Source organism: Vanessa atalanta, chromosome 1 (assembly GCF_905147765.1).
Source record: "Vanessa atalanta chromosome 1, ilVanAtal1.2, whole genome shotgun sequence".
Classification (NCBI taxonomy): domain Eukaryota; kingdom Metazoa; phylum Arthropoda; class Insecta; order Lepidoptera; family Nymphalidae; genus Vanessa; species Vanessa atalanta.
This window is the reverse complement of record NC_061871.1, coordinates 5468536-5488446: the sequence shown is the minus strand read 5'-3', so window position 1 is coordinate 5488446 and position 19911 is coordinate 5468536. Positions and strand designations below refer to the sequence as shown.

The window sequence follows — 19911 nt, the reverse complement described above, 5'->3', positions numbered from 1 at the left end:
GCCGGTCTGGCGCCAGAAGGATTCCCCAGCGCCTCGCTCCCCGCGCCTCCTCTCGAGGTCACGCGCAACCATAAACTGGCGCTCATTTAAAATCGGCGTTTGTCAAGCGAGCCTAATTAACGTCATAATTAATCCTGATTATTTAAATACACTTTATTTTCAGTGCCAAATTATTTAACCCCTTGTACATTACAAACGAATAACAATTAAATAAAAAACAGACGGAACATTGTGGTTTCAATGATACGACTAATCATATTAATCTGTTACAACATTGTTGTCATTGTGTGTTTTATACCACAATTTTTCTTCAATCAATCAAATTAAACAAGTCCAAATATACTTTATTTTATTATAATTTTACTGTATCCATGTAAATATACCACAGATTCGGCTAATAGATTATGCCGAAAAGCTGAAGAAACTCGTTAAATGAATTAACTATAAATCAGATTTTAGGTAAATATATACATCGCGTGATAGGTATTTTATTTAAAAAAAATACAAAAAATTAAGACTGCGTTTGTGCAGAACATTAGTAGCATATTGACGTTGTTCAATTTTAGAAAAACAAACTAAGCTTACCATTGCAATGACACCTATTTGTTAAATTGTTTTGCTAATCCCCCAATCATATATAGAAGGAAAAAAGAAGGTTATTCGTTTTTCTACTTTTATATTTATTGAAATAAATTCTAAATAAGTATTATGGATAATCATAATTATATACGTCCCCCAAAAAAATAAAAGCGGTTGGAAATAAAAATCTATACCCATATTTATTTTTTTATTTTTACAAGAAAACTAATGTTTCATACAATATAAATTGTCTGTCATTGATTATATTTTTATTTGGTACATGTAAATATAACAAATAAACATTCCACTCTATTACGTAGCTTCCATATTTCAAATGGTGTGGGTAAATTGTTTTTTTTCGTATATGTATATATATATATTTTTAAGTTCATTGAAGAGTGTTTAACTTTTTATGAATGGTATATCCAGTGCGATAGTTTTTCAGACAGACAAATAAAAAAAGCAAATTTAGTCCAGTGACATCCCAGCATCACCATCTTTTTTGTCATTTTTATCATCTTGAGGTTTATCTTTCTTTTTATCCCCTTCTAGAGACTTGGAACTCTCCGATCCAGACGCACTTTCCAATGCTTTAAAGAAAGCTTGCATGTCGCCCGTGTTTGCCGCTGACGTAACATCCGTCGGAAGACCGAACTGTGAAATCACAGGAGCCATTTGACCTGAGGTCAACGCTGACGAAAACTGATTAGCCGCCTGAAAATTTAAATTCTGTATAATTAATTGCAACTTTTTAATCGGTATTAGTATAAATATTGATAAGATATATTTTATGAAAAAGGGTAAATTTTTTAGTTTTCTTTTTAGAATTAGTTTATTGTACTTATCATATTATTTTTTAAACCCATGCAAGTATTATTTACAAATGCTAAGAGTAAATTAATCAAATTTGTTTGAAGAAAACAATAATCTCACACAAATCATCAGAAAAGTATAAATTTCCGTGAAACCCTCCAAGTTAACATTTTTTAGACGAAGGAATAGACAAAAGGTTTTCAGCAAATGTAATTCGATTATTTTTATTAAATTATAAGCATTTTTTGAGTAAAAGTAACGATATTTCATTTAAATCCCGACGCAACCGAAGTCCCGAAGCATGCAAAAGTAAAGCGTTAACCAAGCGAATGTTATTGCACCCGCGCGCGTGCCAATAAGCGAATGCCGGAGACGTCCGGTAGGGGAGCGCAACACTTGAGGGTTCACCTGGGCGAACTGCGGTGAGAGCAGTGTGGTCCTTACATCGTCCTGGGCGGCGGCGGTTGCGGGCGTAGGCGGTAGGTGTGGCGCCAGGCGCTGCGCGTTAGGCGGCTCACTGGCGGTGGAGACCACCTCCGGCGCGGACAGCGCGGCGCCGAGGTCGACGCGGGGCGCCGCGGAGCCGCTCACGGCGCCCTCACCCTCGGGCGGCGCGTTGCCCAGGCCGGAGAAATAACGTTGCAAGTCAGACAGAAATATTTGTCCACCTGTGATAAATTTTACTTATTAATCAATTTTCAATTGTTTACGAGCACTAACTTAGATATGGATTTTTCGCTGATTAGTACAATAAAAGTATAACTTAGAACGACTGTGACATAAAGCTTATAATACAAAACTACAATTTTGAAGCCAAACTTTAAACTTAAAATAACAGCTAAGCTAACAGTGGTACCTGCTGCAGTGGCGGCGGCAGCAGCGCCGGGTGCGGCAGGCGCAGCGGCTGTGGCAGTATTAGGGGGCGTGGCGGTGGGTGCGGGCGCGTAGCGTGGCCGAGCTGGCGTGCGCGCTGTCTCTGCGCTCGTGGTGCGCGGCGCGCTCCCACCCCGGGAACTGCTGCCACTGTTGCCGGATGCCCGACTGCCAGTTGTTCCACTGCTACTATTGTTGCTAATACGAATTACAACAATTTATTAAGTATATATATATATATATAAAATAGCCAACCAGATTCAGCTTTCCATGAAAGTGAAGAATGACAAAATGTTATTCATATTTCAGGGCAAATGTTGCAAGTGAATGACATTCTGGTCCATTAAATATGAAAAGCTTTAAATCAAATTCAAACAAATTTAGTCAATGTCGAAGCATTACACTCATTAGTTGTTAGTCAAACACCATAACTACTACCATCAGTTCAGAAAACATCCTGACCTGAGAAGAACTGGCGAAAGAAACTCAGTTTATGTTTTTGTCCAATTTTGTAATATGTTATAACATTTTCTGAATATATAAAATAATAGAGAATATGTATTCAGAAGCAACATTTTAAATTTATTTCTTTTAAAACATGTCTTAATGATTCTCTTGCTTCTAGAATATTGTATTGGTAGTGGCAGCGTTACCAAAAAGTATTTCATAATTATGCTTTATTTAAGATCTTTTTGTATTAGCATTTACTTGATTGGTCTTTTTATATTAATTCTGTTTCTTCATGGAAAGTGTTCTTTTACTTTTCATGAAGAAACAGAAGTAATGTAAAAAGTTTTTATAAAACACAATAAGTAATTCTTACCCCATAGTGCCAAGAAGGGAAGACAAACCACCAATCTGTCCGACACCTCCAAACAGTTGCATCAGCTGCTGCTGTGACATGTTATTCAAAAGATTCTGGAGCTCTCCATCTTGCCCCCCACTACCACTGCCGCCTCTCCCACCTGATGTTGGTGGATTGTTTAAGGCTTCATTAATCCGGCGGCAATAATCTTCATCCTTATCAGTTTTAGGTTCCTTAAATATAAATATTATTATTTAAAAATTATAATTTATCGAATACAAAAACAGACAGAAAATGATCAATTGTTATTAGTAAATTTTCTACAAAATCCTGTCCTGTTTTCCTGTTTTTAATATATTCATGTCTATTATGATATATAAAATTAAAAAACAAATTCCATGTTCATTGAAAATTGGAGCATTCTAAAAAACAAAGTAATGGTAAGTTAATTGAATATTCAAGCCTAATAATAAGTACCATTTTGTAATACATAAAATATATTCTTTAATGTATGAATTTGAAATTTTCCATCAATTTACTGAATGTTTTTATTTGAAAATTTGAGATGCAATTAGCACTGGGGCAAGGACCAAACTATAATCATATCTTTAATCATTAGTGGAACATTTACAAGTTGTTAATACTCCTAGGGAGTATTATTGAGTATTATAGAAAATCAAATTGCTAACATTAGGACCTTAGCGATGTGATTTTCTACCCTATAACTAAGTTTTGTTTGTTAACTGAATCAATAAATATATGATCCAATCCCTACATAACATTTATATTTATTGTACCATGTATTGCTGATACTTCATAGTGGTAATTCTTTATGGTCCTTTTATTTTAAGTTAGAAGAAAAAAAAATTAACATTTTCGATCTGTAACCTTTTCATTTATAAATATTGGATATACGATTTGTCGGCGATGCTAAATAAAACATATATATTTAAAAGCTCACTATCACTAAATGAAATAGTATTGAAAATAAATGAATACCTGTAGCCAAAAGAAATATTTTTTCGAAAATGACTTGAACTTTAGAACATAAACCCTTCCTGTTGTACATTCGTTTACTCGAACAAATTCGCAATCATCAGGGAATATTAAGAGATCGTCTTCTACTTCTCCGGTTGTACGATCTTTCCAACAAAAATGCATCAACGAGTCTTCGCCTTGATAAACATATAATAAGCCTTTCCTTTTGTCTGGATGAACCATTCGTCCTTTAAGAGTCATCCTACCAGCACGAAATTCAACTATATGTTTATTCCCGCCTGAACTACCTCCAAGACCCGAAGTATTCCCAAATAAAGCAGTTGCAGACATAGTACTGTTCTGGAAATAAATAAAATAATAATAACTTTTTAAACAAATAATTAACTAGTGTGGAAGCACAAAAAGATAAAAAAAGTGTAAATTACCAATTATCTAAACCTGAAATAGCTTTTCTTTAATAAGGAAAAAAATTCAGTAACTTAACACAAAGTCACAAAACTGAGATGAAATGAATGATGAGACAATTTTGTTTTTTTTTTCTCATTTTCCTTTAATACAATGACAAACATAGTGGCAAAGGTATGAAGTTTTAGGGTACAAAAAAATTACATAATGTTAAAAATATCCGCTTAGTAATATTTGAATTATACTTGAGATTACACGAAAAAAATTTAATCATAAGTAAAATGAAGTAAAGCTAGTATAATCAAAAGCGAAAAAAAGTAATGCCTTCCACAAACAATCTTACAAGTTTTCATTGAATACTCGCGTGTAGCACAGTCCATGTTTCCTCTCAAGGAGACGTTAGTCTCAAGATGGAATTTTATTTATTGCATGCGTGTGGGACGCCGAATACATGCGGCAGCATTATGTTCAGCGAGATTAATTATAAAAATAAGTATTTCAATAAATGTAAAATACTTGCAGAATTATCACGGCTAGTGTGATGTTTGTGTTAATTTATTAAAACAATATTGATGGTAAATGGATATATACCACAATGTATGCACGATAGTTTAGAAATCTTCCAAGCTTTCAATAATTTGGGATCGCAAGTATGAACCAAGCATGAATTGCATTTGAATTGAAATATTTAGTAACTACATTATTATTATTATCAGCATTTAGCATGATCAAAACGAATATTGAAAGAGTATTTTATCATTTTAGACTACAATTCGGAATGTATTGTTCAACAAAAATATTACTTAATAGAAATCGCCGCAAAGTTCATTTCCAAAATATATTTTTTTGAATTGATTCTTTCAGAATCAAAATTTATTATTGGGATCGGTATTATTTCTTAATGTTTATTCTTATTAATTTGATAAGTTTACTATTAGTTTACGATGCATTTGATTTTATTTTTCCACAATGAAATTTTAAGATCGGAATATGCATGGCAATCTTTAGTGAATTCTATGGAATGAAAAAGAACGCATAGCTGCCACATTACATTACCTACTTTATTTTAATCTACTTTATTAGTTTTTTTCTTAGTAATCCTGAAAAGCAAGAAGAAATTTATCTTGTATCAATTTGTAGAATCGTTTGACGGTTGTTAGTGAATTGCTTATAACTAATTCATGTTATATCCTTATAAGTATATCGCCTAAAACTTTTTCAAAAGCATTAATTAACTTCGAACTCAAGACTGAAACTACATTTCTCTGATCAACAATATGAGCGGTGTTCAAACAGGTCAGTATTTTTTTATTTACGTTGTACTAATAAATTGAGAATTCTTATTAGAACCTTTTTGTCTTCAAAGGTTTCATTGATTAATACTGCCTTTAAAAAACAAATTTATTGGTATAATAAAATGTTTAAAAAAATCTAGTAGGAGTTACATTTATTTGCCATTTATATGTGTTTATTTTATTATAAGAGTAAAGGTTTTATCGGGAATTCCAAATTGCAAGCATGTAAGCTATTCAGTGATGAAATATATATGTGAAATTCTGATACACAATTAGTTGTTGAGCAATTATTTTGGTGTTTATTTTTATTCTTAGTATTATAATAAATATTAATTTCTGTTCATTAGTTTTGTACAAAATTTTATGATATCTAAATTCTGTATCTATTTAATCAAATATTTGATTTTAATGTAACAATCTTACATAAACTATCATGTATTAATTATTATAAACATTTTGATTACTATTGAGGGATCATTGAAAAAGATCATCTTCATCAAAATACAATAATAAACTATTTTATAAAATGTAAAAGTTTTATGGAAACAATTAATGTTCTGTTATAAAACAAAGTACTACCACGGCTTAATAAATTGTACTCAATTATAATTGTTTTGGTTTTATATTTCTAGACAAATATTTTGAGAGTATTTAATCGATAAAACATAAAATAATAAAAAAAATTAAGTATATATGTAATACTACGGTATTGCATTATTGTTTTGGTTGCATAATTTTAAATTTCTATACAGAATGTACAGAAACTTGTACAAAATGTTGTTTCTGTTACTAATAAATTACTTATTTTGCCGGTAATTAAAAGTTAATTTATTAATAAATAATTAAAAAAGAAATAATATATTAAGTAGCAATATTTACATTAATTAAAAGATTCCAATTCTTCCCACACTAGATACCCTATTAAAATATTTTATTGAAAATTATAAATACTTTGTCTTCGGCTTTATCTTCTTAGTAAATTAATCATTTAAAAAAATAGTGTAAAAACATATGCATGTTCTTATAATAGATACAATAGCTATATGTTATCAGTGCATATTTAGATTTTATCATTTGTATTTTAGAAAGCAATTTTGTTGTGGTGCACAATATTTCATACGGCAGCACGGAGTTGCTTATGAGTCATTAAAATTTTGTGCAACCAGTTTTTTTTGTGTTACATCGTCAGGCGAAGATGACGTAATAACTCTTGTATTCAAAGTCGATGGACCAGCGCTGAGCGCCCGCGCCGTTCACTTGCCGGCGGCACTGTCAATAAACTTTACCTGCACGAGGCGAACTTGGTTTTTGACGTTGTTTTATGTTTCGTGCACGCGCTCACGATCCCTCCCTAACTGGCTTATATATTTACGTGGTCTGATTCTAGAATTTGAAAGCTGAATTATAATTTTATAAAGCAAACTGTCTCAATTAGAGGTCAAGATCATATATTAAAACTGTCAGAATCCAGCTTGCGAAGTTGTCGGTGAAAGTGGCAAATACGAGTACTCAGGCAGCGGCGCGAAACGAACGCGAGTGGTCGTGTTCACGGGGCCCGACGTGGCGGAAGAGACGAAAACACATTGCGCGTTATAAAAACATACGATTCATTTAAGTTATAAGTTATTTTTAATTGACTATAAATAATGATTGTTAAGTGAATCAAAATTATTTACAAATTGGTTTAATTGCTTTATATTTAGTTTCAAAGTGACAGTATATTGCCCAATTTCGCAAATGTGCCTATCATTTAGTATTTCAACAATATTATTCGATTCAATTTGGTCGATCGTTCTCATTGGAAATATGTTAGAGTCTCGCGGCAGATGAAGAAGACGGATTGTATGGAATGGCGAACCATGCGCAGACGAGCGTGGAGCCAGCTAGTTTGGAGTACATGGAGGATCCGTACTTTTTGCCCCCGGACGACGCCTCTACTCCGAGTTTCGACGTGGCCGTAGACGAGTTAGACGAGTTGGAAAACTTAGTCAGCTGGCCGCAAGATGACACTGAGTCTGATTGGCGCACGCTGCCCGACCTTGTCGAGTCCGCTCTCTGTATTGAAACAGAATTTTACATGGACAACCGCCGGCGCAGGTTAAGGATATTTAGAAAAAAAATGCGTGAAGTTCGAGTTACATTTCAAGACTTATCGAAACCATATCTTGCCAAAGTCTCTAGCCACACTAATTACAAAAAGTTCCTCGGTATCACTCCAGGAGGTTTGTACATTTATTGTTTATGTTTACATTCAGAATTTCTCTTTATTTCGCACTTAGCAGGTGGGTAAAATTACAATCTAATTATAAATTTACATATTTTTAAATTCAGTTAGCATAAAAATATAACTAAAAGTATGAAGCTTTTAAGAGGTTTAAATTTATTAGTATTATCATTGATAATTCAAAACATTGTAAGAACTTGACTGCGATGCAAATAAATCAAGATCCAGATCCTGGAATGTATGGAATGTGACTATAGCCTATTCTAATGGCAGGAATAGCGATAAACAAACCTTAGATTTAAATATTCCATGCGATTTCCCAATAGTTCTGATATATTTAAGTTTTAGCACTATTAGATTTAACATCTTAGCACTTTAATTTTCCTGCCAAAGTTCCGATAACATCTTCAACGATATTCAAATGCCATTTTTTCACAAATCCATGACAATCCATGACCAAACACTATAAAAGGATCTGGACAAATAATATCGTTTCAATTCAATGTCCAAGTTGTTTATTTGTTTTCACTCCTGTGATTGGAGAAGGATATAGAAAAGATAAATTGGAAAGGGAGAGGAAGACCAAGTCGTTGACCAAGAAGTTGACTGCTGCCCGAAAGGAATGGTAAACGAGAATATAATGCGCTGCCTCCAAGTTTATTGCGAAAGGTCAAGGGAATGAGGAAGGATGACGATACATAAGGATCCAATAGCGCATAATACTCTGTCATTGACTTGCCTTCGTGTTCGTGTTAAAAGTTCATGACCAGCATATTACATTTTATAATAACAAATAACACACCGTCTGACCTAAAAAATACGACCAAAGTGATTGTTTATAAGTACTTTATTTCAGTTTACGTAGCATGCTAAATTCATAAGACCTTACATATATGATTTTTTTTCTTCCCAACTGTTTTATATTATATTTTTTATAGTTTCATATTTTTTAATAACAATTATAATTGCTGATAGCGATAGCATAGCAATTATATTACATATTACCGTTTTTTTAACCATCATTCGCGCGGGGTATAATTAGCTTAGAGTATATTCAATTCTGTTGTTTCACTGCGAGGATCGGTAGACAACCCATATTCGAGTGGCCCGATGTTTTCCTATCAATAAATAAATGAATCAGAAATAAAATTCGAGCACATGAAATATCTTGGACTTAAATCCGCATTATTTGGTCAAGATTTACAGGTTATGTCCAATGAGACATTTCAGCTCTTCAATTTCAACATTATTATTTAACAAATATTACAAAACGGCTTACGTAGGCATATTTCAATATAAATATTTAGTAATATGCTTTGTTAAGATAGCTTAGAATTATTATTGTACAATATTTTATAATGTCATGAATAAAACTATACCAATTATAAATTGTTTATATGTATTTGATACATCATATACTTAGCTAAATAATTTATAAGATTTTCAAATAGTATTTATTAGATTTGAGTGTTATTCGCAATCTGGAGAGTTTCCATCCTGTAATGCTTTATTTGGAAATTATTGACAGGCTTTCTTCCCAACTGTGCTATCTTTTTATTAAATTTAAATAAAAAACGAACAAATGTGGTAATTTCTATATACAGTCTTCCTTTTAGACAAACAACAATTTGTTATAGTCCGTGCACCTTCAGTCACGGTAATTAAAATATGTTAGTCCTTGTACATTACAAGGTCACTCACCCTACAAACCGAGATGTAACAATACAAATCGTGGAAGGTATCAGGTTCACAAGGGAGCGAAATTTGAATACTTATAACTATGACATGTTGATATTGAACTAGAAAACTTTACTTTTTTATATTAAATTCTATATTTAATAATTATTACTCGTTCAGTTTATTATCTGCGTTCACGCACCGTTCATTTCTTCGAGTTAAAGAAGTAAATTTGTTGTTGCCTCTTAGGTAAATGTTTATGACAAAATATTGAAAAGACAATTAATGTGCAAAAAGCTGGTACACGAGACAGATATGATAATTACTTGAAAATAAATTTAAAGTGGCATGAATTCGCTGCGGACATTAGCTACTCGTAGTAGAATTTAAAAAAAACTCTTGATTGGTAGTAAACAAAGTGTTTTTGTAAGGATTCCGTTATACCGATATAAAATACCTAATTATAATGCTTAGCTGTAGTTGGTATTTATTTCTCACTTATAAATAATTGTATTGTAACAGTAATCGTATCTCTTTGCTCAAAAGGTACCTACGTAAATAAATTCTATCAGCAATCCTCGTGGTTTCCCGACAGAGTAGAAAAATTCCTATTATTCGCAACCTTATGTCAGAACCGACACTGTCTCAACGTATGTTGGTGGGAAACGAACCCTCAAGTTAATAGTTAAGTAATTATATTGTAATGGAAGTGAATTTCTTCATAGCAGAGGAAGCGATGACGGGTGCAGGCGCTGGAGACGCGAATACCCCCGACGAGCTAGCAGGACTGACTCCCGAGCAGGCCGAACAGCTCCGTGCAGAGTGGAGTCGGGAGCTAGCACGTGTCGAGGACGAAATCGCCACGCTTCGCACAGTTTTGCAGAGCAAAGTAATTTATAATTTTATTACATTATTTAAAATAATGACATAAAACAATTTCGGGTAATATCGTACGCTTTTTTACACGCAATCGGTTGTTCTTTAAAAAACAAGTTACATCATTTTTTTCTACAATTCTGACCGCTAGAACAATACACCAATAACAGCTTACGTTATATTTGTTGTACCTTTTATCCAATTAATTTTATTAGACGACATAGCCTTCTTTGTAAATATGTCAGTTATGGTTTTACGCGTCGTGTCGTCGATTTAGATTCGGAGTCGATATCATTCGTTCAAGATTTTTCTGTCTCAAATATTACAGTTGTATTTTGAAGAGCTTGTAACATTTTTTTATATATATACTATTGGACGATATACAGATTTGATTGATCTACATATGTATTGTAATTGTACAGACAATAGACTGTTCGTGAGCAAACAAATAATACAATAGAATAATATCGACGATCACGTATTATAAATATGCTAAATCGATAAACAAAAGACTTCTAAAAGTAAACTCTATTTCTTCTTAATATTTTATAACTATTTTGACGTTTGATTAACTTTTAATATATTTGTAACTCTTGATCTATTTTATGCTATCTTAATACGATATCCTAGAGGTCGTCGAACGATATTTTTAGATTAAGTTACAATCTGAACCATCGTTTAGTGCGGTGAATATATAAAACAAAATTATCGCAATAATTTACGGTTTATCTTTTAGCGTTTTAACCTATAAATGTTTAAGGTTGGATTATTTAAAAATGTTCTGTCTTTATCTGTTGAATGTAATATCAATGCTAACAGAAAGAGAATTAATTTTTTAACGTATCGTGTAAGGTCGTTTAACGTTAAAAGTAATCATTTTATGTAGCATTGGTATCTTATCCAATGCTTGAGAAACAATGAATTTTATAAACAACTAGCTGTCCGTCCCGACTTCGTACGAGTGACATTAGAATTTTATATCCCGTTCGCAGCGCTACCTACCGGTCGAAATCTCAACCATCCAGGCACTCACTCAAATACACACAATACATTTAATCGAAAAAGATCCAACCGATTAGGAGCTCATAGAAATATATACGTACAGAAGATATACCTACTTATATATAAATATGTACGATATTTTTATAACTTTTACATTATCTATCGTCTTTATACGTGTCACACCTCCCTAAGGGTAAATAATTCAATAGTTTTCTATTTCTCTCTACCACGTAGTAGCAAGGTCATTTTTACATTGTGTTTAAATGGAATTAAAGCGTATACCGACCTGTGACTACCTTGACGTTTCAGAGGTTATAGTAATGATTAATAAGCGTAGAACTATATCCTATTCCACGCAGATTTGCTAATAGCTCAAATATGGTTGCACTACAAACAGTTCTTGATGAATATCACTTTAGAGTTCCAACAACAAGTCTGCCTTCGCCGATATTCAGTATGCCATATTTTCATAAATAAATAATTAATTAAATTACCATAGATTAATTATTCAAGATATTGACCAATAATTATATGTTCATTACATGTTTATAATATTATAATTATTATACATTTGTACATATTTTGATTGACGAAAAAAGTAACTATGTAAGATTCATAGTTAGTTCCTTTTTCAGTCTTACATAAAATTTTACCTTATGAAATAAGAATTCAAAAATGCCCGTAACAGCTTACTTGAATGAAGTTATATTTTGAATTTATTGTTATGTGTATCTTTAGATCCGTCAAAGCTCCGACTTGAAAAGGAAACTTGGCATCACAGTCTGGAAGGAAATAACCGAAGACGTTAATCAAGGTTTAAAAAACGTTAAAGAGAGCCAAGTGTGAGTAGTCTTAATTTATATCAATAGAATACATTTCATTTCGCACGCACATTTTATATCAAAGATTTTCTCGAGGGTTAGAACATTGTATCTCTTAGTGATTCGGAGCTGCGGTGGTACGCTCGCTGTATTAATTTTGCTTGTGCTTTTTCAAATTGTCGAGTAGACGAGGTGGCGTGTTATAGTTTCTTTCATTTGATTTTAAATTTGTTGCATAACAGTTATCAAACGATAGAAACTCGCGTGGCTGCGCTTAAACAGGCTGTGACTGAAGCACCGATGTAAGTACACGAAGGTTTTGTACAATATCAACAACACTTGTATAAATTTAAACTACAATAGCATGTAATTACGGCTGCCAGCTGTAGTATTGATTAGTAGTAGCGCTTGTAATAGTTGTTCTAACCCGAAGGAAATAGCACCCGAACTACTTATAACTTGTTTGCTGAGACATTACTAATTTCGTAATATTTTTCAGTAGTTTCAAATGAGTTACGTGTGCCATTGAATTATCGATTATTAAAATACTTATCTGTGTAACATTAACTAACTAATAATAATATATGCGAAAGAGTGTATGTTTGTTATTAACTACCAACCGATCAACGTGAAATTTGACGTACACGTTATCTGGGTGGGTATCAAACAACTGCACTGGTTTTAATTCGCGGGCAAAGCCGCGTGCAGAAACTATTTAACTAATATTTTGAATTAAACAGATAACAGAGTGAATTGAATGTAGGACAATAATGTCATTTCGGACGGTGAGGAGGTTACACACGCTGGTCTCAGTATGGTTCGAGTTTCGTTTATTTGATAACAATTGATGTCGCGATAAATGAGCGTTACATTTAATCTGGAGTGGATGATTCATTTTGTGTGAAAACTAACGATACGCTATAGGTGATGTATCGGCGTAGCCAGGATTTTATTTTGTAGATTATCTCGTGAGACAAAAGTGAGTGAGTGTGAGTTTGGTAGAACTAAGAATAGTGACATAAAGTAACTAAGAGATCACTTTTATATTTGTTACAATGGTTTTTGATTTGATTTTTCTTAATAAGGCGTCCTTATAACTCCTAGACCTGGCTACACCTATGAGGTCTCGGTGCCGGGGCTTAAATACTCACCTCACTTTTAATGTTATTACATGTATACACGTATATACAACGTTCGACTACGTACCATATCAGTTACGTCTATTTAAAGAGTCATGTTTCAGTAATAAGGCTCGCGTGTTTATTGCATAATCGATATACACTAATTTAAATAATATTATTTACGTTTTCAATTTGAATACGTCTAGAACACCTTATAATTTATATATAACGATAATATTTTATTTTATTTCAAATATTAATTATTTATGTTTTAGATAAAATGTTAATGTGATTTATGACATTTTTTATTTCTTAATATCACAGATACCAAAAAACTGAATCTGTGATAAAAACAACAGCCGAAAAGACAACGTCTATCTTCGGCGGTATAACGGCCGGTGTGTCGCACAAACTGGGCCAGATGCGCAATTCGGAGTCGTTCCGCTCCATCGAGGAGCGCGTCGGTACCGCTTACGAGAACGTCAAGGTAAGCCAAGGATTAACTTCACACACACATACACACACGCTACGCAATACGCGTCACCGCTATGACTAATACTATGTTTATCAATAAGATATCGTTAATCTGCCTCGTATTTTTTTTTCATTTGTGATAAGAAGATAGTAAATAGGCCTGACGGCAAAGTTCATTCGGCAATCGTCGAAGAGATTTCGAATGTCGCTTTCGTCTAAATTATTCAATTTAATACGCCAGTAATTGTTGATCACGATGAATCGAATCCACTTTAATTTTAATATATTTTGGTCTTTTCTACAAATTAAATATAATAGCTATTTGAATATCGAGGTCCACTGTTTTTTATGGCAATTGGCACTGCAGGAGTATTTATTTTTAAAGTTCAATGACCCACCTGATAATAATAATTGGTCATCTTCCATATTAGGACTTCAAGTATTACTTGTTTATTATTTATTTTAGGAAGGCTATTAAGGGATCGTCTACATACATAGACACGGCTATCGTAAGAATTTAGACAACACCAAATACCACCACCAACGGAAATACAAACTATATTGCTGTTTGTTTCTTAATTTCTGATAGAGTTTCTTTCGCCGGTTCTTCTCAGGCCTGAGAATGTTTATTTCCGAACAGATGGTAGAATTTTGACAATCAGTAATAAGATGTTCTTCTATGTTTAATATGGATATTAGAATTTATATTTCTAGTTCGTACAATAGTTTGAATAAAGTGGTTGGTACCTACCAACATCATCCAATTAGACTTGCATAAAGCATAATTGGAACTTTAAATGTCGATCGAGTGTTATGAAGCCGCATACGTCTCGAACGAAATCGATGTTCGTTGTGTTAAGAAAAATATAGTTCAAGCGAGGCACTAATTCCTTCGAGTAATGTAATGGACGCTAGAATAATTTAATTATTATGATGGTAAATATTCTTGGTCCCTTAAGTTATGTTGTTAACGTCTATTCATATCTTATTATTTATTAAAATAATACTTTTTAGAAATAACGCCTGCATTCAGACTGGAGTTCCATCACAAGACTGATTGAACACTAATTGTGAATAACAGCATTGTAAATCCGTTTATTTGAAAAGAGCAACTATGCGAGTTTCTTGCCGTTTTTTCTCGCTGGAGGCTACTTTCCTTTAGTGTTTAAATATTGACGATTCAAAAACGCTTCATTCTGAAGTCCACTTGAATAAAATCAAATCAAATGTATCTATGATTTGATTTGATTTTATCTTTTATTATGCTCAGTTCTATTTTTTGTTATCGAAAGAATTTAAAAAATCATTTAGGAACTTCAAAATATTTTATTCACTTGAAATTTCGACTTGTCGGCCTTTACGATGTAACAAAGAACTTCGTTTCTAGTGAAACACGATGAGTGGCTGAAAAGTAATCAGAATTCGGTACAAAAAAGAACAAACTACGACTGCCTAGAATGCAATGCAAATAATATGTTGATATAACATAATACATACGAATAAAGTCGATAGTCGTAATTAAACTAGAATTTATGCTCGCTCTGAATATTTTGCAGCGGTACTGAATACAAGCTCTAAGCGAAACAAAACATTAACAATATTTCTACCATACGCGTTTGTCGTTGGCCTTAGCGTGACCGATCACTGGACTTTATAATATATATAAGCCGTTTAAAATGCTTTTTAGTTAAATGTTAAAATCATGCAATCGTATGTAGGAAGGCCACAGCACAACTGTGCATGAACGACGCTGTTACGGTAGTCGCTCGATTAATACTTTTTTTTTTAATTTATTTTGCAAAAAATTAACTCTAAATGAAATTGATTATCATTAATTCTCGTCTCTTCTAGTCTACATAAAATGTATATCTGTTTTTGAACGTATGTAAAATATAAATACGATAATTTAATGTGGCAAAATAAATGAGTAATTTTTTTTTAATGTAAAATGTAGGCGCACGGGCAAATTGGCCACCTGATGGTAAGTGGTCACTACCGCCCATAGACATTGGCGCTGTAAGAATTAATAGCCTTGGGAACTAAGATGTTATGTCCCTTGTGCCTGTAGTTACACTGGCTCACTCACCCTATAAACCGGGACACAACAATACTATTGCTTTTTTGAGATCTGATACGTGGGTTATACTAACCCAGACGGGCTTGCATAAAGCCCTGCCGCCAAGTAATAAATGAGTCCATAAAGTAGATTATATTTTATATTTACTAAAAAAATATAGGGTAGCGTTAATTTATAAAGGTTACGAATATATCGCGATCCAAATTCAACCGAACTGCTACTGGATCATTGTGTTAGTAGAACAGGAAAAAGTTTAAACTGAAACTAATACGTTTAATTGTTAGAATTTTCCGCTCTGTTCTTTATTATTTTCCAAGTTGAATTAATGCTTAACTTAATACTTACAACTTAATACTTAACATAAGTTAAGTGGCTGTTGAATTCAATAATTCTGTTAATCGGAATTAAAAAAAACATAGCTTAAATATATTTGAATGGTAACATTTGAATTAATTAGAAAATAGTTTTTTATTTGGCTGCTGTTTAAAAATTTATCCTCTATACTATAAATAGCAAAAAATATGATAAATTATCTCGATTTCATGTAAAACGATACTAATCGTTGTAGAGATATAAAATACGTTTCAAATTACAAAAAAAAAGTTGTATACTATGCGAGTGCTTGGCTTAATTAGAGCAAAAAGTGCTCTTTTTACGCGTTCGTTTTAACCGCTTTTAACATCTCGGCAACGACTGGATCAGATTACAATCTGTTTAAAGCGATTTCTATGTAGGGAAATTCACAAACATTTTTAAGCACTATTTATTACTATAACGTGCCGTAAACCTTCATAATGTACGTGTGAAGTTAATAAATAAAAAATATTTTTTTTAAAAGAAAACATTTCAAAATAGTTTTTTTTTTTTTTTTGTTACGAACTCAAATCTGCAAATTAGTACATACATGCGCAATAAAGCACCAAATTACTTTACAGCGCCTTACGTAAGTCGGTTTGTTATTGTGTAGTTGGCTTTCTAATGGCACCGTTCACTTTGATATTAGGACATTTCAAAATATTTTTTAACGATTATTTAAGATTAGTAAATTGTCTTACGTGCATTAATTATATACTAATTATGTTGTTCCTTCTGTGGCTGATCTCTATCTGGTTAATTTTGAATATAATAAAACTGAACTGGGTCAACTGGGGCTTTCCCGCCCTAGGCGAGCCATCGCTGATACTCGAGAAGCTGACGCTGTAACATTATCATTTGCTTGTTCTTGTCCCCTTCGTGATTGGAGTAACAAAAAGGATTCGCGGCCAGCTGCTTATTTGACTACATTTCTTAGAGAATGCTTCTGCCAGAGCTGTCTCAAGCTGTGCTGGGGCCCTTGGGCACCCAGGAATTGGGGCCCTTTTGTTAGATATTTTTTGGTTTAATTTGGTAAATTGTTGGTTCTTCGGGGCCCTCTCAGGATGGGGGCTCTGGGCACGTGCCCTATGGTAAAGACGGTAATGGCTTCTGCTGGTAGGTCGGTTTCCCTACTGTCATTGACAACTGTTTAGGTGGTAACCGCTAAAGCCATCGATTTATATATACGAATGCAGAATCGAGTTATCTCCTTTGACGACAGACAGTGTAGTGGTGTGTTTGAAGTATGTTCGGTGTCGCAGGGCAAGGTGGCGTCGCGCTCCAACTCGACGCAGAGCTTCGACGAGGCGCTGCGCGACGCGAGCCGGGCGGGCGGCGCGAGCGGCGCGGCGTCGCCCAGCATCCCCGAGCACAAGCCGCTGCCCTAGGGCCGCGCCGCCCGAGCTTAACCGTTCATCGACCTGCACGACGCGTAAACGGATCCACGACAGTAATACACAGACCGCTATCCTCGTGGCCCCGCCGCGGTTTCATATTTACATTTATTCAAAAAAATGTTTATTCGATTGTATTTAAATGTTATATTGAAAAGTGAGATTACTCCGTTTATGAATTGTACAAATTGGAGTGTTATGGCGTTTTCGAGGTTCATATTCTTGCATCGGTTGCGATTATGTAATGTTCGCTGTGTTCGGATGTAATAAAAATACATATAAAATTTCGAGGAAACCTTCATTGGGTAACAAAAACTCGTCCCGAAACGTTTTAGTGAATTAGTAACAAAAAATTTAGTCATACGACTTGTTTATAAAAAAACGTTGGATACGAGTTGTTGACGCCTTTTTTATCTGTGTAATACATTTACCATTTCCTGTGCTACAAAGTAATTCTAACATAAATGAAATCATTATTCATCACATTTTGACGAAAAAAAAAATACATTATGTTAGTGACTATTGCAAATGAATATTTTGTGTAGGTTATTTGTGTGCGGAATGTGTAATTTATTACACATCGTAGAAATGATGTTTCTTCTGAATTGACGAACACAATACTGGACACATTCTTATTTATATTAATTAAATACACTTTGGATATCAAACTTGTTACATGAATATTAAATTTACATCACATGGCTTCATTTTGCTGTTTTTTTATGACATACAGTGATCTGAATTGGTAGTGTTAATTTAAAAAAAAAAAGAAAAAATAAATAAAATATTTTATTTTATTAGTAAAAGTTATGTTATTAAATGAAAATAAATAATATATTGCCTAATATGTCTTCTTATTGAAAATAGCTTTTTATATCGTGGATTTTAATTAATAAGTACTTTAAAGTTTAATTATCATTAGTATAGATTCCATAAATTTTCACCGTTAACTGAATTGCTGCTACCAATTCCGTTCGCTGATGATAAACGACCTTATTGTCATGTAGTTTACGGTCTATAATTCACGCTAAAAATCGAATTTAAATCATAAAATCTTCTAAAAGAATGTATTAAAACATAAAGTTATAGAACTTTATAAACCCCACAGTAATTGTCTTTAATGCTTTAGATTATTGTGTTTTAGGGTCTTATGTAGGTCTATTTAGTACTTAAACGTGTTTTATTTATTGTCGATCCATGTTTTATTCGATGCTGGTTAAAACAATAATTTAAAATGTAACGTTTTGGTCTGTTTTAATACGAAATATATTCGGAAAGTATTAATGTGTTATTTAATAAGATTGCATCTATTCGCTTTCGAGTGTGAACATTTAAGCAGACAAAGCTTGTCTAATTCACTTTCAACTTATGGTTCTTAACATGGCATTCCATTACGATATTAGTAGAGATGAGTTTATTGATTGGGTACTATGGTAAGGGGACGTTTAAATCGCTTCGCGGTGAACACTTTTATATAAATATATACTTGTTGAATACGCAAAGTTGTAATTTAAGTGAGACTTTGTATGATGTACTTGCCGAAGCCTGTTAAGTCCAGTTCAAAAGAAGATATTTTTATAAGATGCTTAGCTTTCCTTTACTTAAAATAATTCCATTATTTACATAAAATACCTAATAAATTGGTGAATAAATTTATGTATTAAAATATCATCTGTGGTTTTATTTATTCCCACTGAGACGTCAGAAACGTAGAGGATCCAGTCTAATAAAATCTAATTTTCTTTCGATCGGTAAAGTAGTCATTGCGATCGGTGAAAGTTTTCTTATACTCATATTTTCGTAATAATCACCATTTCGAAAATTGAAAATAATAATATGCACATTCGATGTACAGTAGCGATTAATAGTATTTTGATGAGTTTAAATTTGTTATTATCTTGTTACTATGCGCTTTTCAGTAAATATTATATTTATAACTGGGGAAGAGTCGACATGCGCAGGTCTTTTAGACTTGCTCGATTTTTTTCAGTTCAAGTCTGGTCTGCGCGTACTTGTCTGTCGTGTGGCGATGAAAGGTGTAAGCAAACCATAATTGGGAAACTGTTACCTCATCGAAGATTTTGAAAGAATGTGGTTGCTTACCTATGCCGTGTAGTAAGTC

General features: G+C 33.1%; 2 protein-coding genes across 10 annotated transcripts; one reads left to right on the top strand and one right to left on the bottom strand.

The window, feature by feature from the left end:
• Nucleotides 1–772: 772 nt before the first annotated feature.
• LOC125066287 (proteasomal ubiquitin receptor ADRM1) lies at nucleotides 773–4614 on the bottom strand. Of its 5 annotated transcripts, none has more exons than XM_047674326.1 (6): nucleotides 4508–4614; nucleotides 4070–4408; nucleotides 3089–3303; nucleotides 2249–2463; nucleotides 1801–2060; nucleotides 773–1293 (listed from the first exon to the last, which is right to left on the bottom strand). In XM_047674326.1, exons 2-6 carry the CDS (start codon nucleotides 4397–4399, stop codon nucleotides 1048–1050), a joined length of 1266 nt encoding a protein of 421 aa, XP_047530282.1. In that variant the 5' UTR covers nucleotides 4400–4408; nucleotides 4508–4614; the 3' UTR covers nucleotides 773–1047. The 5 variants fall into 5 exon arrangements, with proteins under 5 accessions (XP_047530282.1, XP_047530289.1, XP_047530273.1 ...); XM_047674333.1 differs by having other exon boundaries at nucleotides 4070–4433; nucleotides 4508–4607; XM_047674317.1 differs by having other exon boundaries at nucleotides 4495–4571.
• A 902-nt stretch (nucleotides 4615–5516) lies between these two features.
• LOC125077440 (tumor protein D54) lies at nucleotides 5517–19445 on the top strand. Of its 5 annotated transcripts, none has more exons than XM_047689441.1 (6): nucleotides 5517–5770; nucleotides 10399–10559; nucleotides 12287–12390; nucleotides 12612–12671; nucleotides 13815–13977; nucleotides 17658–19441. In XM_047689441.1, exons 1-6 carry the CDS (start codon nucleotides 5752–5754, stop codon nucleotides 17781–17783), a joined length of 633 nt encoding a protein of 210 aa, XP_047545397.1. In that variant the 5' UTR covers nucleotides 5517–5751; the 3' UTR covers nucleotides 17784–19441. The 5 variants fall into 5 exon arrangements, with proteins under 5 accessions (XP_047545397.1, XP_047545396.1, XP_047545379.1 ...); XM_047689440.1 differs by having other exon boundaries at nucleotides 10396–10559; XM_047689423.1 differs by lacking the exon at nucleotides 5517–5770 and adding an exon at nucleotides 7137–7991 and having other exon boundaries at nucleotides 17658–19445.
• Nucleotides 19446–19911: the final 466 nt, after the last annotated feature.

Coding starts and splice junctions, on each gene's coding strand:
- LOC125066287 (XM_047674326.1), bottom strand. CDS start 4,399: ATGTCTGCAACTGCTTTATTTGGGAATACTTCGGGTCTTGGAGGTAGT. Junction 3,304..4,069: donor AATATTTCTTTTGGCTACAG/GTATTCATTTAT, acceptor TTTATATTTAAG/GAACCTAAAACTGATAAGGA. Junction 1,294..1,800: donor TCTCACCGCAGTTCGCCCAG/GTGAACCCTCAA, acceptor TTAAATTTTCAG/GCGGCTAATCAGTTTTCGTC.
- LOC125077440 (XM_047689413.1), top strand. CDS start 7,619: ATGGCGAACCATGCGCAGACGAGCGTGGAGCCAGCTAGTTTGGAGTAC. Junction 10,560..12,286: donor GCACAGTTTTGCAGAGCAAA/GTAATTTATAAT, acceptor GTGTATCTTTAG/ATCCGTCAAAGCTCCGACTT. Junction 12,672..13,814: donor GCTGTGACTGAAGCACCGAT/GTAAGTACACGA, acceptor TTAATATCACAG/ATACCAAAAAACTGAATCTG.